Genomic DNA, 25,813 nt, shown 5'->3' on the forward strand with positions numbered 1-25,813 from the left:
TGAATATGGATATCTAATTTGCCCAGCACCATTTATTCAAAACACTCTTCTTTGCCCATTGAACTGTCTTACACCCATGTCAAAATCATTTGACTTCATATATGTGAGAGTGTATTTCTAGGCTCACTTTAATTCCATGGTTCTTGATGTCTGTGTTTATACTCATATACTGTTTTGATTACTGTAGCTTTGTAGTATATTTTTAATCCATAAAGTGGGAATCTGAATATGGATATCTAATTTGCCCAGCACCATTTATTCAAAACACTCTTCTTTGCCCATTGAACTGTCTTACACCCATGTCAAAATCATTTGACTTCATATATGTGAGAGTGTATTTCTAGGCTCACTTTAATTCCATGGTTCTTGATGTCTGTGTTTATACTCATATACTGTTTTGATTACTGTAGCTTTGTAGTATATTTTTAATCCATAAAGTGGGAATCTTCCAACTTTGTTTTTTGTCAAGATTATTTTAGCCACTTGGGATCCCTTGATATTCCATATTAATGTAAGGATTAATTTTTCTATTTCTGTGAAGATCATCATGGGGTTTAGATGGAGATAACATTGAATCTGTTTAGATAACTTTGGATAGGATAGATATCTTTTTAAAAAGATTTTATTTCTTTATATATTTTGAGAGAGAGTGAGTACACAAGCCAGTATGGGGAGGAGCAGAGGGGCAGGAGAAGGAGAGGGAGAGAATCTCCAGCAGGCTCCACGCTGAGTGCAAGCCCAGCTCCAGGCTGGATCTCACCACTTGAAGATCATGACCTGAACTGAAACCAAGAGTTAGTTGCTCAAGCAAATGAGTCACAAAGGCACCCTGGATAATATAGACATCTTAACAATAATGTCTTCCAATTCATGAATTGTCTTTTTACATATTTATATCTTTAATTTTTTTCAGCAATCTTTTATTATTTTCAGTGTACAATCCCTTACCTCCTTGGTTAAGTTAATTCCTAAGTATTCTTGATTCTATTATAAATGGAATCATTTTCCTAATTTCATTTTTGACTTATTCATTATTAGTGTACAGAAATACAACTGATTTTTGGGGGTTCCTGAGTGGTCCAGTCAGTTGAGCATTTGACTTGGTTTTGGATGGGATCGTTACCTCAGAGTGGTGAGATCAAGTCCCAAGTCTGGCTGCACTCAGCGGGGCGTCTGCTTGAGATTCTACACCCTCTCCCCTGCAGCTTCCACCCCCATGTGCTCTCTCTTTCTCAAGTAAATAAATAAATCTAAAAAAAAAAAAAAAAAATTCAGGGGCACCTGGGTGGCTCAGTGGTTTAAAGCCTCTGCCTTCGGCTCAAGTCATGATCCCAGGGTCCTGGGACCGAGCCCCACATCGGGCTCTCTGCTCTGTGGGGAGTCTCCTTCCTCCTCTCTCTCTGCCTGCCTTCTGACTCCTTGTGATCTCTGTCAAATAAAGAAATAAAAATATTTTTTAAAAAATACAATAGGTTTTGTGTGTTTCCTTTATATCCTGCAAACTTGTTGAATTTATTAGTTTTTACAGTTTTGTATATGGAATCTTTAGTATTTTTTACATATAAGATTATGCCATGTGTAAACAGAGATAATTTTACTTATTAATTTCCAATTTGAATGCCTATTTGTTTTCCTTGCCTAATTGTTCTGGCTGAACTTCAAATACTAAGCTTGAATATAAGTGATAAAAGTGTACGTCCTTATCTTATTCCTATCTTAGAGGAAAAGCTTTTGGTCTTTCACTGTTACGTATGTTAGCTGTCAATTTTTTATATGGCCTTTGAGGTAATTTCTTTCTAAGTTTGTTGCATGTTTTTACCATGTAAAGGTGTTGAATTTTGTTAAATGTTTTTTCTGTATCAGTGATCATGTAGATTTTTTCTCCACTCTATTAATGTTGTGTCTTACATTGATTTTCCTATGTTGAACCATCCTTACATTCAAGGAATAAATCCCACTTGATCGTAATCCTTTTAATGTGCTGCTGAATTTGGTTTACTAGTATTTTATTGAGGATATTTTTTGCTTCAGTGTTCAGAAGGGATATTGGCTTATAGTTTTTTTGTAGTGCCTTTGTTTGGCTTTCTTGTCAGGGTAATGTCCTCACAGAAAGTTAGGGAAGGTTCTTTTCCTTTCAGTTTTTGGGAAGAGTTTGAGAAGGATTGGCCTTCTTTAAATGTTTGGTAAAATTTACCAATGAGGCCATTTTATTTAGAGCTTTTTTGTTGTTGTTGAGAGGTTTTTGATTATTGATTTAGTCTCCTTACTAGTTATAGATATATTTTGATTTTCTCTTTCTCCCTGATTCAGATATGGCAGGTTTTGTATTTTTAGGAATTTGTCCATTTCATCTAGGTTGGTCACAATTTTTTTCCAAAGATCTATTTATTTATTTTAGAGAGAAAGAGCACACAAGTTATCATTGTGGAGAGGGAAGGAGAGGGGTGAAGGGGGAAAGGGAGAGAATCTTAAGGAGACTTTGCACTGAGCCCAGCATAATCTCAGTCTCACAATGCTGAGATCACAACCTGAGTGGAAACTGGAGTTAGACACTTAGCCAACTCTGCCACCCAGGTGTCATGTCAATTTTTTTTTAACTGATCTCTACACTTAACATGGTGCTCCCCAGAGTCCACGACCCTAAGATCCACGAGTTGCATGCTCTACCACCTGAGCCAGCCAGACACCCCAGTCACAATGTTTTTTTAAGCCAGAAGAAAATTACTTGAAAAACTCAGAGTAGGATATTGAGTCTTAAATGGCTTCCTTTGACAGAACAAATTAGAAGTTGGTTACAGAATGTCAAATGACAAAAGTGTCTTTTGTTAAAACCATCACATTTTCAGTATGTAAATGGGCAAAAGAGGTTTAAGTGGGTTAGTAGACAGTAGAGAAATATTTAAATTTATTAGTTATTATGAGGTAAAAATGAAAATTTCATATTTATACAGGGAACAATAGGAACTTGATAATACTCTATGCAGGTGATGTTAAGTTGAAATCACCATGTTTATACATTTAAAATACCATAAGTGTCAATTCTTGGAGCTAATAATTCCTTTTGGGGAAAATAATTCCTAATGAGCAAGAACTGTAAGGCAAAAAGATGTTCATTTTAGTGTTACTTTATTTATTTATTAAGCTCAAAGGGCTTTTTTTGGTTTTAAGTAGGCTCCATAGTAGGCTCCATGCTATATGGAGCCCAGAATGGGGCTTGAAATCACAACTCTGAGATCAAGAAATGAGTTGAGTTCTTGGATATTTAACCAACTAAACTACCCAGACGTCCCTAGTGTTACTTTAAATAGCAAATACATTTAAAACAATTTCTGTCCAAAATTGGATAATGATAAATAAATGATATATACATCTGGATTGACCACTAAAAATAATTATAAGGCAGTTTGAAAAATGTCTATGATGATATATGTATAAAATAAAATGCAAACTCATAGTTATGCTTTGCTTATAATTATAAAAGTTGCTCTTGGTCAATAAAACATGTATATATAAAGTGAACACGTAAAATACAAAACAAGTAATTTTAATTGGAATTCTGGGTAATTGTTCTCGTTTTCTTTTTGTTTTTAATTCTTAATAGTGGTTCTTAATATTGATTTGATTAAAAATAATTTGGGGGGCGCCTGGGTGGCTCAGTTGGTTAAAGCGCCTTCGGCTGGGGTCATAATCCCGGGGTCCTGGGATCGAGCCCTGAGTCGGGCTCTCTGCTTGGCAGGGAGCCTGCTTCCTCCTCTCCCTCTGCCTGCCTCTCTGCCTACTTGTCTATCAAATAAACAAATAAAATCTTTAAAAAATAATAATAATTTGGGATGGGGGTGTCTGGGTGGTTCAGTGGTTAGTCCTCTGCCTTTGGTTCAGGTCATGATCCCAGGGTTCTGGGATCAAGCCTCTTGTGGAGCTCCCTGCTCAGCAGGAAGCCTGATTCTCCCTCTCCGACTCCTCCTGTTTGTGTTCCCTCTCTTGCTGTCTCTCCCTCTGTCAAATAGGTAAATAAAATCTTAAAAAAAAAATTAACTATATGAGATAGTCTCAGAAAAAGCATATTTGAATCTGATTAGTTTCTAGATCTAGCAGTCAATTTATAGGAAATAGGAAGTTAGAGAAATACATTAAAAAATATCACCACAAGAAGGCAATCAATGAAATCCATATTGTGGGAAAGTACAAGACAAATGACTCAATTCTTTTGATAAAGTATTTTTGAAGGAGAACCTGTATAATAAGAGACTTGAGACATTCACTAATCATAGTATATGGACCTCTTTGATTTCTGCTTCAAGCATAATATTAAAAAGTTAAATAAAATAAAATGTAAAAGAATATAATAATAATGCAGCATTAAATGCATAAATTAGAAAAGAAAGAGCTAAAGTCAATTATCTAAGCTTCAACCTTGGGAAACTTAGAATGAGTGATGTTGATAATGGCAGAGACTAGGGCATGTGTTGGGGAGGGGTATATCGAGTGCCGTTTAATGTCTGCTTCATTTTGTTGTAAACCCAAAACTGCTCTAAAAAAGAGAGTCTAGGGGGCCTGGGTGGCTCTGTGGATTAAAGCCTCTGCCTTCAGCTCAGGTCATGATCCCGGGGTCCTGGGATCAAGGCTCTCATCGGGCTCTCTGCTCAGCTGGGAGCCTGCTTCCTCCTCTCTCTCTGCCTGCTTCTCGGCCTACTTGTGATCTCCGTCTGTGAAAAAAATAAATAAAATCTTAAAAAGAAAAAAAAAATAAAAAAGAGAGTCTATTAAGAAAAAAGACCATTAAAAAATGTTAACATTGTTCAGATAATTGATATTAAGAAATTGTTAATTTTAAGAAATCTTAATTTTAAGATAGTCCCTGTGTTTCAGAGATATATATTGAAATATTTAAAGATGATATATGAGATTTGTTCCAAAATGATTAAATGAGAGAGAAGTAGGTGAGGATTTGCTTTAGTAATTGTTTCATCTGGGCACTGACACTTAGGCGTTTTTTTATACTGTTATGTCTATTTTTATATGATTGAAAATTTCTGTAATAATAAGTTTTAAAAATGCAGAATAGCCAAAATATGGCTTTAAAAAAAGGGACATGGGGGCGCCTGGGTGGCTCAGTGGGTTAAGCCGCTGCCTTCGGCTCAGGTCGTGATCTCAGAGTCCCGGGATCGAGTCCCGCATTGGGCTCTCTGCTCAGCAGAGAGCCTGCTTCCCTCTCTCTCTCTCTGCCTGCCTCTCCATCTACTTGTGATTTCTCTCTGTCAAATAAATAAATAAAATCTTTAAAAAAAAAAAAAAGGACATGTTTTAATTGCTTGCCTTTTACAAATTAGCACTTTTTAACCTACACATAAAACTTAAAACGCAATGTGGTTATTTAAAAAATAATAACAGAACATAAAAATTAATTTATAGCATCTTAGAGGAAACCAGTCTGGTAACTTCAAATAAGTTTAAGGTTTTATGTGGAATTTGTTTTCTTATAATTCTGTTGTTGTATCTGTCTTCCTGTGTAACGTGGATTAGAAATAAAATTGCAGGGTCGAATTAGAGACCTTTATAAAAGACCTTCCTGTGGTATACTCCTAAAATGACTAATAATTATTTTTGTTTTCAGTTAATAACAGTCAAGTTGGAACAGGTGTTTGGATAGAGGCAGAATTGGAATCAGAACTGCTTTAGCTCTTGCTGCATTGATTTTGGTATTTGCTAATAGCCCAGGGTAAAGTACTCTTCTGCACTTAAGAATTTTTACAAGTTGGGGGCACCTGGGTGGCTCAGTGGGTTAAAGCCTCTGCCTTCAGCTCAGGTCATGATCCCAGGGTCCTGGGATCGAGCCCCACATCGGGGTCTCTGCTCATCAGGGAGCCTGCTTCCTCCTCTCTCTCTGCCTGCCTCTAAACCTACTTGTGATCTCTGCCTGTCAAATAAATAAATAAAATCTTTAAAAAAAAAAAAAAGAATTCTTTAAAAAAAAAAAGAATTTTTACAAGTTGTTGTTATTGTCATTTGTCTTTGTGAATAGCTGGATATTGGTCATTTACAAGCACTTTCCTGTGTTTGTTCTTGAAAGGCAGTTATTTTTTGTCATAATTACAGTACTTTTTTAAAGACCTGGGATATCAGTTTTTCCACTCTTATTCTAAATTGGGAAGAAATAAGTGAACATTTGCTGATTTGAATTTTCAAGAGTTTTCAAAGGCTAAGTGTTATGCACACAGTAAGGGGGCATAAATAGGCACACATGGTACTTGAGTATAAAACTTGTTTATCTGGGGCACCTAGGTGACTCAGTGGATTAAGCCTCTGCCTTCAAATCAGGTTGTGGTCTCAGGGTCCTGGAATCGAACCCCGCATCGGGGTCTCTGCTCAGCAGGGAGCCTGCTTCCCTCCCTTCTCTCTCTGCCTGCCTCTGCCTATTTGTGATCTCTCTCTCTCTCTGTTAAATAAATAAATAAAATTTTTTGAAAAACCTTACCAATTTGGCAGTAGGATTTGTTATGTAGAAAGCCATGAATGGGAAGTTTTGAAAGGAAAGAAAAGGGAAATAAGAAAGGCGTTATTCACTCAGTTCCTACTGTGTACTACATTTTCCGTGTATTATCTCATTTAATCCTCATGAAAGCCATAGAAGGAGAATATTAACATTTAATTTTTACATATGAGGAAAAACTGAAGGTTGCAGAGTTTAAATTACTCCCACAAACTCATTTGGCCAGTGAATGATAAAGTTGAGAATGAATCCAGAAATGCCACAGTAAAGAAAATTACATGTAAACACACAAGTGGTTAGAAATAAACAGATACCTTATGATCTCTCTTATATGTGGAATCTAAAAATAAAACAAAAACAAAAACCTCCCAAGCCCTAGGCTCATAGAGGGAGGGAGGTAATAAGGGTAGGAGTCAGGTAGAATGGCAAAATAGGTGAAGGGAGTCAAAAGGTACCGACTTCCAGTTATAAAACAAGTAAGTCATAGAGGTGTGATGCACAGCATAGCAACTGTAGTTAATAATACTTCATTGCATATTTAAAGTTTGCTAAGAGAGTGAATCTTAAAAGTTGTCATAGTGAAAAATTCTGTAACTGTGTATGATGGCATATATTAACTAGACTTTATTCTGGTGATCTTTTTGCAGTATATATAAATACTGAATCATTATGTTGTACACCTGCAACTAATATAATGTGTCTCAGCTATACCTCAATTAAAATATCATTAAACTCTGCATTACAAAGAATAAGCCTTAGTATATGTAAACAACAAAACAAAGGAACTGACCTCAGTTAAAAAACAAAAACACACAAATGGAACATTTTAACCAGTACTTAGCGAGAACATTGAATATAATATGTATTATAAATCATCATAATTTGTCTTTTTACAAAGACAAATGTGCTGTGATATAGGCCTTCCCAGATAAGTCCACATTAATGCTTCTCTGCTCATATATTCGTGTGTGCAATAATTTTAGTAATCAAGTAAGCAGTAAGCATTTGTTAAGTCCCTGTTTTATTTCAGGCATTGTGATATCAGTATTGAAATACTTTAGTTCTTTACTTCATGAAGTTTATACCCTAGCTTGGGAAAATGGAGAATAAGTTAAATAAATATAATAGATTGTAGTAGATTTTGTTAGTTCTGATAATAAAAGTATATGGTGTGATATTTTGGTGGTATAATAAGTTTGTATGTGCAAATATGTAATTCTTTATTTCTAGAACTGACTTTTTGACTCTCTAGTTCAGAGAACCAGGGAAGGTACTTAGATGACATTTGTAATGGGAGGGTGGGATGTTCTTGTTTGTCACAGTGACTGGGGTTGCTACTGGTGTTTAGTAATCTGGGACCTGGGCTGCTAAACAGTGAGGAATTGGCTGCCCCAAATGCCAAGAATGCCCTTGTTGAACACTGACTAACCTGATTCATGGCAGACAACTTGATCTTGGCCTTGTCAGGCAACTTTAGTATTGTCTAGTAATTTTAAATCCAAGATTATTAACCTGTTCTCAGTTGGTTCCAGTCTCTTAGATTCTGCCTATCTATTCCATGGTACTAATTCTTATAACCCGAGGAACTATTACATGATAGTTTTTGTCTTTTTGAGAATGAGAGCTAGCATTTCTGGGCCAGTCTTCTATTTCATGTTGTAGTACACCATCTGTGTCAGTCAGAGGCACTGTCCTGTGTGGTTTTGTGGTGTATGTTACATTTGATCCCATGTAGTCTCTGGCTTGGGTGCATCCCTTTGCCTGACTACCATTTTCTTGCCATTGTAAGTAGTTTCTTGGTTAAGTCATCCACTTTTCTAACTAACTTTGTTGCTCTAATTTCCTTGGAGACAAAAGATCCTCCTCCACACTATTGTTAGGCTCATCATATATTGGGAAGGATAGGTGGTCCTAGGTCCTTCTGTTCAGCTGCATAATGCTGCCCCCCTAGCTTGCTTTTACAAAAGGATATCTTTTTTTTTTCCCCCATTCTTACATGAGGATTTTTTTCTTTTTTTTTTTTTTAACCAAAACCAAGTCCTTTACTGTATCTCGGAAAGTTCTCAACTATATTTGTTTACCAGGCCTGTCATAATAAAGTAGCACTAGGGGCACCTAGATGGCTTGGTCAGTTGGGCCTCCAACTCTTGATTTCGACTTAGATCATGATCTCAGGGTGGTGAGATCAACCCCTGGGTTGGTCTCCAGGCCAGCAGAGTCTGCTTGTCCCTATCCCTCTGCTCCTCCCCCAACCAATGGAAATTTATTGTGTCACAGTGCCAGAGGTTAGAAGTCTGAGACGGAGGTGGTAATAGGATTCGTTCCTTGTGAGGATTGTGAGGGAAGGATCTATTCCATGTCTTTCTCCTAGGCTTGTAGATGGCCCTCTTTATGTTCACATCCTATTCTCCACATATTGTGTCCATATTTCCCCTTTTATAGGGTCACCATTTATATTGTGTTAGGAACTCACCTTAATGACCTCATTTTCATTTGATTACCTCTATAAAGACCCTATTTCCAAATGAGTCACATTCTGAAGTATTGAGGGTTAAGACTTCAATATATGTGTTTGGGGTAGTGACGATTTAACCCGTAACACCCAACTAATCCTTTTAATTCTCTTTCCTCTTAGAATACAGAAAAGGCTCTACTCAAAATAAAATTTAAATATCCCAGTCCAACACCAAAAAAATAATGTAAAGTAAATAGAAGGGGGGGAAAAGCCCTATTTCTGTCCAATTCTTATCCTCCAACTTGATTATTTTTGCTTTTTCGTATGAGTAACTACATAGAGAACTATTTCATTCTTTTTATAGGCTAACAGTATTCCATTTAATGGTTATAGCAGTTTAATTAACCATTCCTCTACTGATGAACATTTTTGTTGTTTACGACTTTGGACTATTATGAACTATACAGGGCGAATTCTTGTATACATCTCATTGCACATTTTTTTTTTTTTTGTATGATAAATCTTTCAAATTGCATGTGCCAAGGGCACCTGTATGGTTTGGTCAGTTAAACATTTGACTCTTGATTTTGGATCAGGTTGTGATCTTGGGGACATTGGATTGAGCCCCACTTTGGGCTTTGTGCTGGGTGTGGAACCTGCTTGAGATTCTCTCTCTCCCTTTACCCCTCCCCCTTCTAAAATGAAAATAAAAAATGAATAAAATTTTTTAAAATTGCATGTGCTAAGTCAAAGGGAGAGAACATTTAAAATTTTAAAGATACTGGTTAATTAATCCACCAATTTATAGTACCACCAGGGGGATATGAGAGAAAGTTCCTCTTTTTTTTTTTTTTAAGATTTTATTTATTTATTTGACAGAGATCACAAGTAGGCAGAGAGGCAAGCAGAGAGAGAGAGGGGAAGAAGCAGGCTCCCTGCTAAGCAGAGAGCCCAATGCAGGGCTCGATCCCTAGACCATGGGATCATGACTGGATCTGAAGGCAGAGGCTTCAGCTCTGCCTGAGCCAACCAGGCGCCCCAAAAGTTCCTTTTCTCTATACCCTATACTTTTCTCTATACCACCATTGGATAATACCAGTTTCTTAAAAATATTAGAAAAAGAGTATCTCATTCTTCTTAAAAATATTAGAAAAAGAGTATCTCATTCTTCTAATTTTTATTTTGTCACAAGTGATACTTAGTATATCTTTGGTTAGTCATTTTATTTATATTTTGGTAAATTTTTCTGTAAATTCACTTGTGTGAATTCTTCTTTAGAAGCATTCGTAGCATTGTATTTTTCTTAATAGTTCATTGAAGCTTTTTATATGTTATGAATCTTAGCCCTTTGTTCATTATATAAAACTCAAATATTTTATCTAGTCTATTTTATTCTTTTTTGATGTTACTATAAATGGAATTTTGTAATTTCCTTTTCAGATTGTTCATTTTTAAAAGACTTTATTTATTTGACACAGAGAGAATGAGATTACAAGTAGGCAGAGCAGCAGGCAGAGAGAGAGGGGGAAGGAGGCTCCCTGCTGAGCAGAGAGCCGATGTGGGGCTCCATCCCAGGACCCTGGGATCATATCCTGAGCCAAAGGCAGAGGCTTTAAACCCACTGAGCCACCCAGCCACCCCTGCCATCTTTTTTTAAAGTAGAAGTATAGTTAATATACAGAGTTATATTTTCATCTATACACCATAATGATTGAACAGTTCTATACATAACTCTTAAAGACCATATTCCCTATGCTCTACTTTTTAATTCTGTGACTTATTTTATAACTAAAAGTTTGTACCTCATAGTCCTCTTTATCTAACCCAGCCGCCCACTCACCTCCCCTCTGACAACCACCAGTTCTCTGTATTTATCTTTCTTTTTGTTTGTCTCTTTGTTTCTTTGTTCATTTGTCTTCTTTCTTAGATTCCATACCTGAGTGAAATCATATGGTATTTGTCTTGTCTGGGCTCATCTTATTTAATGCCTCTTTTAACCTAAGGGCCTCTAGCCACATTAACTATTTTTAGTTTCTTAATGGAGACATGCTTTCTTCCCCTAATGGGACCTGTGCACTCACTGTTTCCTCTTAGTATTATCTCTCTCCTGTTACCATTTTACGCATAAAAAACTTTTATCTCAGATTTTCTCTCTCTCATTTCCTAAATAAAACCTCCCTTGACTCTGCCAGTCAAGGTAGGCCTAGATTACATCTTATTTTATCATGTATTTCTTTTGAAGCAAGTAATTTTATATTCACTTGTGTAATTATTTAATTTCAGATTATAACCTCTGTAGACTGATATGACTATGAATTTCTATTCATAGAAATAGACTTCATAGACTATGAAGGCAAAGGTCATACCTATTTTGTTCACTGCTATATCTAGTAGGGTAGCCTGCTGCGCTGCTAGCACATAGTTGGAGCTCAGACATTTGTAGCATGAATGAGTGAGTGATAGCTTCTTCGTTTTATGTCTTGAGTAGAAAGGTTATTTCAGGATTCATATGATTAGATTCACTGTTTAGAAAGTTCTGTCATTTATTGTGTGAAAGATGAATTAGGCATATCTAAAAGTTAGGAAGACAGATAATTGATTATGATTATCTTCTTAACCTCAAATAATATAACCCTAAATAAAGGCAGTGGCGTTATTGATGGAGGGGAGGAGGTGATATTTTGGAAGAATCATTTAAGAGTGAGAACCAGCAGGACTTAGCCACTGACTAAGTCATGGGAGGGAGAAGGAAAAGTGAAGTCTCAAACTACAATGAAAGGCCATATATGAATTAGTATGAGGCAGTATTACATAACAGTTAAGAACAAGGTCTTTGGAGACTTATGTAACCTACTAGCTGTACAACTTGAAAGGTTTTACTTAACATTTGTTTATTTAACTCTCTTAATTGTAAATAAGTACCTTCATCGAGGTTAAATGAGATAGTAGATGTAAAAAGCTTGTATTCATATACTTAACTGTGAACTTGAACAAGTCTTTTAACCATTCAAATTCAGTTTCTTTTGATAGAAAAAGGATAATCTATTTCCTGTTCTCCCTACATTGTAGAGTTACTTTGAGAATATAAAGCCTCTGAAAACTATAAATTGGTGATCATGGTAGCTAGATACATTAATTGTACCTACTAGGAAAGGAGAGGATCTCTCTTTGTCTTTAATATGACCTCATGTCTTGATTCATCTTTGTCAGATAGATACTTCTGGATCATAAAGACTGGATTAGTAGAATTTACCATACTGGCAACAGCCTTCCGCCTGTATGGGGCTCTCTGTGATAAGTGACTAATGACTTCTCAAGAAAATAGATCTTAAGAGGGAGCTAAGGAGATTCAAGTACTACCTTATGTGGAAGGGAGAAGAAAATAAGATTATCAGGAACCAACCCTGGAAAGTGGAAATAAGGTGCTAGAAATTGGCCTGGTGAATTTTTGGTTGCGTGCTTTGATTTTCTGTAGCTACGCCTGTGCTTATTTTAGGATTGAATTGTATACTTTGATCTTTCCTGGCTTTCATACCAAACCAGTAAAAATGATGATTATGGTTATTCCACACACAAGATGAGTAAAAACCAGAAGCTAAAACCTGGAATTCTCAGTGCTTGCTTATTTCACCCTGCTATCTTGGCTTTCCAAACAGATGTAACTATCTTTAAATGCCCATGTTATGTGACGTGTGTATAGGAATTTTGCCTAAGGATAGCTCATACTGCCCCCCCCCCTATGTATTTCTTATGTGATCTTGGCTAAGTTTTTATTTTCAGCCGACACTTTGACTTTCTTTACTGCTGATAGACTTGTCATCTTGCTCTTGCTTTTTTTTTTTTAAGATTTTATTTATTTATTTATTTGACAGAGAGAAATCACAAGTAGATGGAGAGGCAGGCAGAGAGAGAGAGAGGGAAGCAGGCTCCCTGCTGAGCAGAGAGCCCGATGCGGGACTCGATCCCAGGACCCTGGGATCATGACCTGAGCCAAAGGCAGCGGCTTAATCCACTGAGCCACTCAGGCACCCCTTGCTCTTACTTTTGAATTGAATCTTGTGCTCTTGCTTCTTCAACTGAGTTTTCCTTTGAAGTTTTCAGTGTTGTAGTAATATGGTTTTCTGTCATTCAGTGTTGGTCAGTATTAGTTTGTTCCCTTCGTATCGGGATTCTAAATAAATTTAGTATGTTCTTTTTTTTCTACAGGTTTTTTGTGCTTCCTGCTGTAGCCTGAAATGTAAACTGTTATACATGGATAGAAAGGAAGCTAGAGTATGTGTAATCTGCCATTCAGTGCTAATGAATGGTAAGTATTAAAAGAGTTTGGATTCATAGTCATGGAGACAAAACAAGAGAATTCCTATGAAAAGACTACTGTTTTTTCCTTTCTCTATAAGTTGCTCACCTTCTCAAAAGGCACAACGTTAACTGAAAATAGATTTCCATGTTTTGAAAGTATTGTAGAATTTCAGAATTCCTGTACCTAAACTCAATGAATGAATGCTAAGGTAAGTTTTGCAGGAAAATGGAGTTTCTTATGGAAATCTGGTGCTCTGTGGCTTTAATGTTCCTACGAAATGACTGAAGTGGGATGGGTGTGGGAGTCTATTGACTGCTCAGATGATGAAATATTAAAATTGGGCCTAAGTTTTCCTTTCAAGGGAAGCCATCTGTAGGGAATAACTTAATAAAATATAGTCTTAGTAACACCTTGTTTTATCTTGTTAAAAATTAATATTTTAGCATCCAAGATCAAATAGAGAAGTCCATTTTTTCTATCAGTTATCACCTTAATACTACTTAGATTTGTTAGAAGGATACTTGTTTTGAATTTAGTTATGTGGTAAAAGAGCATGGCCAGGAGAAGGTAAATATAGCTTGTCCCGTGTTCATCCTTTGTGAGACTGGAAATGAATCCAAGGGAATTTTAGTTAAAAAGTTTAAAGCAGTATTTTGTAAAGAGATGCAACAAAATTGATCAGGCTGTAGTATTTCCTCTTTGAGTACATCTTTGCATAGTTGCCAGAAGAATTACTAATAAAATGTTCAACTTGGATACCACCGCTGCGTGTGCTAGGGTCGGGTGCATCCTGGAGGCCAGAACCTATCTGCTTAAGACCCCTTCTGCTCTGTCTGTCTGCGTTGCTCCTAGTGATGTTTTCCTGTTGCTGGCTTATTAACCTACTGCATGTCAGTTAATCTGATCTGTTCTGATCTCCTGTGATCCATCCAATTTCCTCCCATTTCTGAATTCTTACAATTTTGATCAAATATTAATTCATTCTCTCTACTCTTAAGGGTCAATTTTTAGATGGTAGTTATTTCACTCATTTGCTCAACTGATGATTTTTATTCCTGCTTTCATTTTCGGACATATATCCACAGAAAAGAGCATGATACCTAATCACAGTACCCAGTACCTCTTTTATTTGATGAGGTCTTTCAAGTTGATAGCTTCTTTTTTTTTTTTTTTAAACTTGGCATAGCTAAAGATGAAGGAAATGGCAGAGGATTCATATGGAATACTTATTTTTATTAAGCCAAGGATCCCTTTACCAGGGGATCCTAAAGTAATCTACTTTTTCTGGTTTTTCCAGTGTCTTTCCTCTCGCATGGCTTAGCGAAGTCTTTTTCTGAATATTTAATTTGATGCTTTTCAGTGTTCCCTATCCCTTTTTCCCTTTCACCTTTTCTCTTCCTCCCCTCTTTCTGCCAGTGCTTTTAAAGGAATATAGCTGTTGTTTTTAGCCTTGTCCTGAAGTTTGGAGGCAATAAATGTTCATAATCTTATGGATCATTCTTTGATGTTGAATGAGAGTTTTAAAAATTTTTTTTGTTTGTTTTTTTAAGATTTTTATTTATTTATTTGACAGACAGAGATCACAAGTAGGCAGAGAGGCAGGCAGAGAAGGGAAGCAGGCTCCCCGCTGAGCAGAGAGCCCGATGTGGGGCTCGATCCCAGGACCCTGGGATCATGTCCTGAGCCGAAGGCAGAGGCCTTAACCCACTGAGCCACCCAGGCGTCCCTGAGAGTTTTTAAAGGATGCTTAAAAAAATTGGGTGGTTTCCATTCCTGGGCATGTGGTATTACCTGAACCTAGAAGATAAAATTTGGTATCTTTCATTTCTGTAGCATCTTTCATCCTATTTACTTTAAAAACAATAGTTGATACATCAATATTTAAAATATTAGTTAGTAAAATAATAGAGTATACAAAATCTTAATGCATTTGTGATCATTCATATTGGTTGATGGCACTTATATGACATTGGCACATTTTCATGTTCAAATGTATCCTCTGCTTTTGAGACACCAAAGATGTGAAATGGTTGTTTTTGCTGGATACTTTTATGTGAAGTAATTACACGAAATCAGAATTCACAAACATATTGAGATGTGTTCTCTTGAGCTTTAGGCTTCAGAAGTTTTCAACTGAGATTTTACCTCAACTAAGAGCCTTGACGTCTATAAATAAAACAAAAAAAAATCATATAATGAATTATGCTATTTTAGTCCCCAATTTTGATTTTTGATAGAACTTTATAAAATGCATCAAATATTAAACCTGCCCCCCATATCTAAATGTTAACCCAGTTGCAAATCCTTAGTAAGTTTGATGTTTCACTCCCTCTTAAGGGAATGTATGGTCTCTTACAGGGGCCAGGAGCCTAGTCATTAACCTCAGACTGATGTGCTTTCAGTCTGTATGAGAAGTATCTCCTAATTCATATTTGTTGCTTCCAAATAGTTTACTAACTAAACGGTCTCCTTTATTGAATAAAATCACCTATTACCTTAATACTTTCACTAGCTGGCAGAGAGACATACTATGAATGTTAATGAGGAGGAGCTACATTATTTATCCAATATTGTGGAGGTCTTGGTGTCCATATTTTGCAATCCATTCACATTGATTGTCTGTATTTGCTTTAGCTCAAGCCTGGGAGAACATGATGAGTGCCTCAAGCCAGAGCCCTAACCCTAACAATCCTGCTGAATACTGTTCTACTATCCCTCCCTTGCAGCAAGCTCAGGCCTCAGGAGCCCTGAGCTCTCCACCTCCCACTGTGATGGTACCTGTGGGAGTTTTAAAGCACCCTGGAGCAGAAGGTAGGGGATCATGTGCTCTTCTCTCTCTTTTTCCTCACCAAGTTCCTCTGAAAAGGTGCTGTTGTGATTTTACAGCACAAGTCTTTAAAACACTATAGATTAAGTCCCTCTGGGTGGTTATTAAAGTGGAAGGAACAAGGTGAGAAATGTGTCAAGATTATTTCTGGGCAAGTAGATACTGTGTTGCCTGATATTTTGGAGGCACCTCTAAAAATATGCTAATACCCTTTCCAGCTTAAAAATGTAGTGATTACACTGCTTATACTTGAAAAAAGATACAGAATTTGAGGTTGATCTGTAAAATCCTAGCTTCATGCCTACTTTAATGTTCTTTGTAGGAGTTTATGAAAATGAAGAGTTCTTTCTTTGGACCAGCTGGTTCTAGTATTGCTTTTTGGAAACATTGCCATTTTCTCTTTTCATTTTTTTAAAATATTTTTTTTAAGATTTTATTTATTTATTTGACAGAGAGAGAGAGAGAGAGATCACAAGTAGGCAGAGAGGCAGGCAGAGAGAAGGGAGGAAGCAGGCTCCCTGCTGAGCAGAGAGCCTGATGTGGGGCTCAATCCCATGAACCCGAGATCATGACCTGAGCCGAAGGCAGAGGTTTAACCCATTGAGCCACCCATGTGCCCCTCTTTTCATTTTTAATCTGTCCATTTGAAAATATCATTAAGTACTTAGACATTTATAAAATCCAGAACTTTAATTCTGATTATATCACATGATAAGTAGGACATTATAGGCTCAACTTAGTTTAGTTTATTATATCTTTAGAATTATGATATTGTCAGATGAACAGTACATTGTAAGTTCAGGAGATTATCAGTAGTAAAAACCGGTTATATATTCCCTTAAAATAATCTTGTCAGGAAGTTTCCCTTGATAATTAAAATCAGTCTTCTTTCATTAATTTTATGTCTTTCTGTCTAGTAATATTCCCTTCCCCTTCCTAAATAGCCCTCCTCCCCTTTTGAAGATCAAAGACTTCTACTGATATTGTCATATTCTTCCCATTTTCCCATCTTTTCAGATCATCCCTTAGTCATATTCCTTGTATTTTTATGAGTTCAGGCTTTCTTTCTTAAAATCTTTATTCTCTTTACTTCATTTGTTATTTTTGTTGTTCTTCCCTAGTCTGTCTTTGTTTTGGCTGTTTGGGATTGATTTTCGGAACTGGATTTAAAGAGATCATTTCATCAGACCTAGTTTTCCAGCTTTTCCCCTACTGCAGACTACTTTTGCACTACCAGATCAGTCTTTCATCTTCAGTTACACGTCAGCCAAAGATCTGGTCTGTTTGCTTCCCAATTCTCTTACATATCTGTGCCAACTCTTCCTTTATTAGTAAATAATTCTTCAACATTCTTCAGGGCATCTTTTGCCCTTTAAAAATACGGTATCACTTTTCCAGATATTTTATTCCTGTGGAAACCTCATACTTTTAGGAGATATGGCCGTCTATTGCTAGATATTTTTTCCCTGCTATTAATTTATTTCCTAGACACTTAAACCAGCTTTCTTTGCTTCTCTGTCGATGATATGGAGCAGGGTATGTGATGTAATCATAAGTGTATTTAATATTTTAAGGTAAAGTGTTTTAAATAAAGATTTAACTTGAAGTTGCAGAAGTAAAAAATATATTTAAACTCGTATTTTATTAATTTATAACCACTTTTATACACAGTTATAGTTCTTGTATTTATAATGATAAGATGCTCAATAGTCATTTCTTTGTACTTCTGAAATTGGTGACCTTCTCTTCTTTGATGTTAGAAACCCTACCAATATCACGTTGATGCCTGTTTTATTTTTCTGGCTCCTCAAGTGGCTCAGCCCAGAGAGCAGAGGCGAGTTTGGTTTGCTGATGGGATCTTGCCTAATGGAGAAGTTGCTGATGCAGCCAAATTAACAGTGAATGGAACTTCCTCTGCAGGAACCTTGGCTGTGTCACATGACCCAGTAAAGCCAGTAACTACCAGTCCTCTACCAACAGAGGTAAGAAAACAAAAACAGTAACTAAAAGTGAGTACTCAGTTTATTCAGCATTAGGCTGTTTCTGCCCAAGTTGAGTGACCTTTCGGTGGAACCCTGTAAGTTTCAGATACAGTTTAGTGCGTGCATGCGTGTGTGTGTGTGTGTGTGTGTGTGTGTGTGTCTAAGGGTAAAGTAAATTTGGTAAAAATCTGTTCTTGTTTGCTCTATATTTGGAGGTTTTTTTCAGGAAGAAGATTCTTATGAAGGTTGTTCACAGTGAGCTCAGGCTAGTGCTGTTGTTAGAAGTCATGCAGATGGAATCCTGCCCCCTTTGTATATTGGTTTTCAACCTGTTCCCCAGATTCTGTGGTGGCGTTGTGGGAGTGCCATGGTGAGGAAGGGCCAGGCCATATAAAAGAGGCTGAAGAGTCCCTCTGTTCTTTTCTCTTAAACTGAGCAGCTCTCTGCTGTCTTCTGTTCTACCTTTTGGTTTTCTTTCTTTCTTTCTTTCTTTCTTTCTTTCTTTCTTTCCTTGAGAGAGAGATAGCGAGAGAGAGCATGGGCAGAGGGGAGAGGGAGAAGTAGGCTCTCTGTTGAGCTGGGAACACGACGTGGGGCTTGATTCCAGGACCCTGGGATCATGACCTGAGCAGAAGGCAGATGCTTTACTGACTGAGCCACCCAGCTACCTTTACTTTTTGGTTTCTATATAAGATTTTTAAAGATTTTCTTTTTAGGGGTGCCTGGGTGGCTCAGTGGGTTGGGCATCTGCCTTTGGCTCGGGTTGTGGTCCTGAGGTCCTGGGATCAAGCCCCACATCAGGCTCCCCATGCTCTGTGGGAGCCTGGTTCTCCCTCTTCCTCTGCCTGCCACTCCCCCTGCTTGTGCATGCTCGTGCTCTCTCTCTAATCAAATAAAAGCAAAAAAATATTAAAAAAAAAAAAGATTTTATTTTTGAGTAATCTCTATACCTAACATGGGGCTCAAACTTACAATCCTGAGATCAAGAGTTGCATACTCTACCAAATGAGCTAGCCAGGTACCCCTGATAGGGTTTTAGAATATAAATTTTGTTTCAATGCAAGAAATTTTAGTGAATGAATGTTACAAGGAAACAAGGTTCAGGGTGCCTGGATGGCTCAGTCATTAAGTGTCTGTCTTAGGCTCAGATTGTGATACCAGGGTCCTGGGATCAAGTCCCACATTGGGCTCCCTGCTCAGTGGGAAGCCTGCTTCTCCTGATCCCATGCCTCCTGTTTGTGTTCACTCTCTATGTCTCTGTCAAATAAAGTTGTTAGGAAAGAAAAGAAAAAAGAAACGAAACAAAGTTCAGCCCAGTTTGTAAAACTAAAACCAAGTTAGTTATTTTACTTCTGTCTCTTGCATTGTTTAACACTCTGTTTTAATACTTATCTGGTAAAATGTGGAAAAACAGATTTTATAAGGCCAGACTAGAATATATTTTTCTCATCTGTAGGACCCTGTAGAGTGCATGGCACTTAATAAGAGCTCACTGAATGAAATAAATTCCTTTCCACAGATGATATATTAGTAGAGGCCAGATGACCATTTTCTGTGATACTAAAAGATGGATTTATGCGTCATTAAAGAGTAAGAATAGATTACTGTATTTCCTGTACTAGGCTTTCAAAGCAGGTAATCGTTTGTCAGTAAAATTTTCCAAATCTCCTCTTACATGATGATGTATTGAGAATACTGCAAAATTTTTAGCAAGAACATTGCAAAAAAAAAATTTTTTTTTTAAAGATTTTATTTTTTTTATTTGACAGAGACAGCGAGAGTGGGAATACAAGCAGGGGGAGTGGGAGAGGGAGAAGCAGACTCTCTAATGAGCAGAGAGCCCAATGCAGGCCCTGATCCCAGAACCCCAAGATCATCCTGAGCTGAAGGCAGATGCTTAACAACTGAGCCACCGAGGCACCCCAAGACACTGTAAAATTTTTAGCAAAAACCCCCTAAAAACTGATAGAGTCCTAAATTATAGTTAGATAAAAATATAGTAAGACATGGACATATTTTTTTAAGAATAGTTTTAATCTTTATTCAGGTATAAAATCTAGATAGTGAAGTGCTTAAGGAATATTAATCTTTAGGAAGCAACTTGATGAACTTATAGACAAACCCATGCAGCCGCCACTGGATTCAGCCAATCCAGTGAAATTCAGCCAATGTGAAAATATAGACCATTTCCATCACTCTAGAAGGTTCCCTCATGCCCTTTTTCTGTCAGTACCTTTGTGTTTTTCCCCCAAGGCAATCATTATTTTGATTTGTATCACTGTGGATTAGTTTTGAGTGTTTTTAAATGTCTTTTTTTTTTTTAATATTTCATTTATTTGACACAGAGAGGACAAGCAGGGGGAGTGGCAGGCAGAGGGAGAGGGAGAAGTAGGCTCCCCACTGAGCAGGGAGCCTGAAGTGGGACTCAACCCCACGACCATGACCTGAGCCAAAGGCAAACACTTAACTGATTGAGCCTCCCAAGTGCCTCTGTTCTTAAATTTCATATAAATGGGAACATATAGTATATAATATTTTGTGTCTAGCTTCATAAACTAATGATTATGGGATTTATCCATGTTGTGTGCATCAAAAGCTAGTTTTTTGTTTGTTGTTTGTTTGTTTTTTTATTGCTGAGTAGTGTTCCATTGTATGGATATACAGTTTATCTGTATTCCTGTTAATGGACATTTGGATGGTTTCCAGTCTTTGGCTCTTATGAGTAAAGCTGCTATAAATATTTTTAAACATGTTAAAAACAGTTTTTAAACATTTCTAAAGGCTTTTCTTTTTGCTTAGTTGTATAGAATATAGTGAGGAGAGCATTATTTTAGTAGATCTTTGAGCATATTCTATTAAGTCGTTAGAAGTCAAGCTCTCTATCTTTGCAGATGAGATGATACTTTATATGAAAAACCCCAAAGACTCCACCCCCAAACTACTAGAACTCATACAGCATTTAGTAATGTGGCAGGATACAAGATCAATGTACAGAAATCAATTGCTTTCTTATACACTAACAATGAAAATATAGAAAGGGAAATTAGAAAATCGATTTCATTTACTATAACACCAAGAGCCGTAAGATACCTGGTAATAAACCTAATCAGAGAGGTAAAGGATCTGTACTCGAGGAACCACAGAACACTCGTGAAAGAAACTGAAGACACAAAAAGGTGGAAGAGCATTCCATGCTCATGGATTGAAAGAATTAACTCCACCCCAACTGTGTGTTTCATCATTATACTTTATAGTGTAGTTAATGTGATCTTCATATTAATGCAAAGAAAAATGAACTTGAAGTTTTATTTCACTGCATAGTAAATAAAAACAATGACTTATTTTAATCTGTATTTTTTTTTAAGATTCATTTATTTACTAGAGAGAGAAGGAGCGGGCAAGCAGGGGAGGGGCAAAGAGAGAAGAAGAGAAATCCTCCAGTAGTCTCCCTGCTGAGCATGGAGCCCAACATAGGGCCTGGACCCAGTTGAGATCACAGCCTCAGCTGAAGTCAAGAGTTGGACACTTAACCGATTGAGCCACCCAAGGCACTCCTTTAATCTCTGTATTTTATAAGTTAATTTTAACCCCTTTTTTTACTGTGGTAAAATATATGCAACATCGGATTTGCCATTTTAATCATTTTTAAGTGTATAAACCAGTGGTATTAAGTCCATTCATATTGCTGTACAACCATTACCACTATTCTCAAAGTTATTTTTGATTAATTAATTAATTAATTTTTTAGAAAGTGGAGGGGAGGAGGGAAGGAGGGAGAGGGAGAGAGAGAATCTTAAGCAGACTCCGTGCCCAGAATGGAGTCTGACAAGGGGCCTGATTTCACGTCCCTGAGATCATGACCTGAGCCGAACGAAACCAGGAGTTAGGTGCACTTAACTGACTGAATCACTCAGGAGTCTCTTGAAGTTATTTTCAAAAAAGCAGTATAAGGGATGCCTAGGTGGCTTGAAGTTATTTTTAAAAAAGCATTGTAAGGGACGCCTAGGGCTGAGTTGGTTAAGTGTCGTCTGCTTTTGGCTCAGCATGATCTCAGAATCCTGGGATAATATAGGAGTCCCTTATATGCTCCCCTGAGCCTGCCACTCCTCCTCCTTGTGCTCTCTTGCTCTCTCTCTCTGACAAATAAATAAAACTTTAAAAATAATAAATAAAATAAAAAATAAAAAGCAATGTAAATGAGAATTAAGTGGACCCAAATGTATTAAAGTTTCAGAAACTGAGATAACATTGAAACTTTGTTTCTGTTGCCGCTAAAGTTTTTAAAAATATCTTCTTTTATGGCAGAGGAAACCCAGGTAGAGAAAGCTTTAACCTATTACAAGGCCTCTTCTGTCATTATTATGATTTGGTGATACCAAAAAGAGAAACTCTATAGTTGGAAATATGTTCATAGTATAAACCCAGGCTTTTAGGAAACCACAGGTTAATGAGAAACTTATGCTGTTTTTCAAAAAGGATGAATTCCAAATTTTCACTTAAATTCACATTTATATTCTCAACAATATCCTGCTAAAGTCTGGACCTCTCTGTAAAGCTTACTTTGCTGATTTGCTTTTCCTAGACGGATATTTCTCTGTTCTCTGGGAGCATAACTCAGGTTGGAAGTCCTGTTGGCAGTGCAATGAACCTAATTCCTGAAGATGGCCTTCCTCCCATTCTCATTTCCACGGGTGTGAAAGGAGGTATGCGGACTTACATATTAAACAGGGATAGTAATTGTGGGAAGCCAGATGTTGTCTTCTAATTAAGGGAAGGAGAGAGAATTTGAGTGATAACCACTTTTTTCTTCTCCAACAGGGAAAACAACTACTCAGTGCCGTGAAAGTAATTGTTGCTGTTACTGGTAGTTTTAGGGTAGATATTTATGTTTTTATATTATAAGGTCATTTCATTTGTTGGAAGGATTTATTATTTTTAATTATAAAATAAATGTAGTTCATTGGCACTTTTTTCTTTGTATTTTGAAACACATGACACTGAAGAGTTGCCTATAATTCTAGGATTTGGCCCACTTGATTGAACAGTCAGGACATTATCTAACTTTTTGTTTTGCAGTGAATTATACATATGATAAATAGAGAGCACTGAACATAAATAGCAATTTTATTGTTAAAAAATATTTTTACTGAGTTCTGGTAAGAAGTAAAATGACTATCCGTTCAAAAGAATGCTTATCTCTATGTGAAAGTTTATTGCTGATACATGCAGATCAGCATCTAGTTAGTACATTTTTAGGAGGTGGTTTATCAATCATCTTTCCACAATTTTATCCTAGTCTTTTACCTGGTCACCTTGCCTTCAGTCTTTCTCTCCTTTATTTTATCTTCCATGTTGTTGCCAATTATCTTTTTGTATTACATAGATATTGTCATATAGTGCTCTGGCTTAGAAACATTCAGTGGATTCCCAATGTCTTCAGTATAAATTAATCATTTTAGCATACAATGTTTCTTACAACTTTATCTCAACTTATCTTTCTAACTTTATTTCCATCCAATACCCCAGTACTTTATGCACATTACAGATCATTTACTGTTTTCTGAATATTCACTTTCCACACTTCCATGTTTTTTCTTACGCTGTGGAATAGTCGGGAGAGAATGGGCTACAAAACTGGACAAACCTGGATTTTAATCCTCATACCCTTACTTTCAAGCTGTGACCTAGTGGGCAGTTCATTTATCCTCCCTGAATCTTTTCCCTAATCTTACTTAGGTAATTATACCTACTTAAAAGTCATTGTGAGTATTAAATCAGATTTCATACCTGGAAGTATGTAGCGAGAACATTGACTGGTGTAAAGTAGACATGTAATTAATACTTTCCTTATCTTCCTTTCCTCTGCCTAGAATATGTTTGTATACAGTAGACTCCTTGAAGAAATCCTCAACTTTTCAAAATCCAGAGTAATGAAAAGCTCCTCTCTGAATCCTTACCAGTGCTGCTCTGTAGTAGTGTTTTACATCGTCTCTGTTTGAAAAGAAATTAGTTTTTTTTCTTTTAAGATTTTATTTATTTATTTTAAAGAGAGAAAGAGACCACATGTGCATTAACTGGGGGTGGAGTAGAGGAGGAGGGAGCAGGAGGAGGAAGATCTTGAGGAGACTCATGCTGAACATGGAGCCTGACATGGAGCTCAATCTCTCATCATGACCAGAGCAGGAATCGAGAGTTAGAGGCTTAACTGACTGAGCCATCCAGGTGCCCCTGAATAGAAATTCTTATACACCCTTACTATATTAACACCTTTCTTACTATAATTTAGCTATTTTATAGGTCTGATTCATTTCACTTAAGCCATGCATTTCTTCAGACTTAATTCATGCTCGTGTCTTCTCCTACCATGATGCTGGGTCTGTTGTGGGGTCTCAGCAATGTTGGCTGAAAGTATCAGACTATAAAATCCAGCCATGTCCCAGATAGTTCAGCTATGAACTTTCATGTAAGTTAAGCATTCTTTTGATTGTATAATCCTTACTACTTTACTCAGAGCCTCTAAAAACATTCTTTTGTTAGTAAAGTTACTACTTAGGTTCAAATTTTGGTTACTTTAATGAGTCTTAGATTTAACTTACAAGAAGTTAAATTGGCCTACTCTATTGTTTAAATAAGATTCATTTTCATTAAATCTAATTATTTAAATACCTCCTACAAGAAACAACTATTTATACTTACTTAAACCATATTATTCCTGTCTCTTCACCAGAATTTTGCAGTTTTGTATTCCAGTGGGATAACTTCATACAAATATTTTCTCTTAAGTCACTTAGTATTTTTCTTTTCAATGAACATTTCCATTTATTGGTAAAATAGACATTTCCTCTTACATCTAAAAAACAGTTTTTTGGTTTCTGTTGGTTATTATACACGATTTTGACTTCAAACTGGGAAGATGGTACGTACCATCAGTCAAAATGTCATGACTGAATATCAGATACTGTGATACACACATTTCACACATACACATTTCAGGGTTTCAGTGGGAAAGGTTCTGTGCAGGGTCTCAAGTATTAACTTGTCCATGTTGGAAACTGTTATGATTTACTGGTGATTTTGGTGATTGATACATGTGCTGAACTCTTGACTTAGAGGAAGTGTTTCACAAAGCCAGTCACTTATCATGGTTTTAGTTTATTTTAGTTTTAGTTTATTTTCTGGGCACTTTTTTTTTAAGTTTAGTTTTTTAATAGTAAAAAAATTCTCAACAGTACAAAAGAATATAGAGTAAAAAGTCGGATTCTCTTCTCCCTCAACCCCACAATACCCTTTTCATCTGGAGGTTAGGGTATTAGCACTTTCTTATAGATCATGGATTATTTCAAATGTTGGTCTTAGAACATGTTATATGTGAAATTCTTGTTGGAGTGAAATGAAACGAAATGATAGTTGATATTTTGTTAAAGGGCTATCTTTACTTTTCTTTTCCAAGTTTTTATTTAAATTCTAGTTAACATATGGTAAGATTGGTTTCTTACTTATGGTAAGTGTAGAATTTAGTGATTCAGCGCTTACATACAACACCTAGAGCTTATCACAAGTGTCCTCCTTAATACCTATCACCCATTCAGCCCATGCCCCTCCCCATCAACCCTCAGTTTGTTCTCTATATATAAAGTTAAGAGTCTCTTATGGTTTGCTTCCCCCCTCTCTCTCTCTCTCTTTTATCCTTCCCCTGTGTTCATCTGTTTTGTTTCTTAAATATCACATGAGTGAAATCATATGGTATTTGTCTTTCTCT

The 25,813-nt window shown here is 36.6% G+C and overlaps 1 protein-coding gene across 4 annotated transcripts in view; it reads left to right on the plus strand.

Moving 5' to 3' along the window:
• ZFYVE9 (zinc finger FYVE-type containing 9) overlaps positions 1-25,813 on the plus strand; it is a 205,471-nt gene that overhangs the window by 104,084 nt on the left and 75,574 nt on the right. For 3 of the 4 annotated variants that reach the window (XM_059374726.1, XM_059374725.1, XM_059374727.1), the window contains 4 exons: positions 13,152-13,251; positions 15,880-16,056; positions 17,885-18,054; positions 22,637-22,757. In XM_059374726.1, coding sequence (XP_059230709.1) covers positions 13,152-13,251; positions 15,880-16,056; positions 17,885-18,054; positions 22,637-22,757 — 568 coding nt within the window. The remainder of the gene's footprint in view (positions 1-13,151; positions 13,252-15,879; positions 16,057-17,884; positions 18,055-22,636; positions 22,758-25,813) is intronic. The other variant, XM_059374728.1, reaches the window with a different exon arrangement.

Source organism: Mustela nigripes, chromosome 14 (assembly GCF_022355385.1).
Source record: "Mustela nigripes isolate SB6536 chromosome 14, MUSNIG.SB6536, whole genome shotgun sequence".
In the NCBI taxonomy this organism is placed as follows: Eukaryota; Metazoa; Chordata; class Mammalia; order Carnivora; family Mustelidae; genus Mustela; species Mustela nigripes.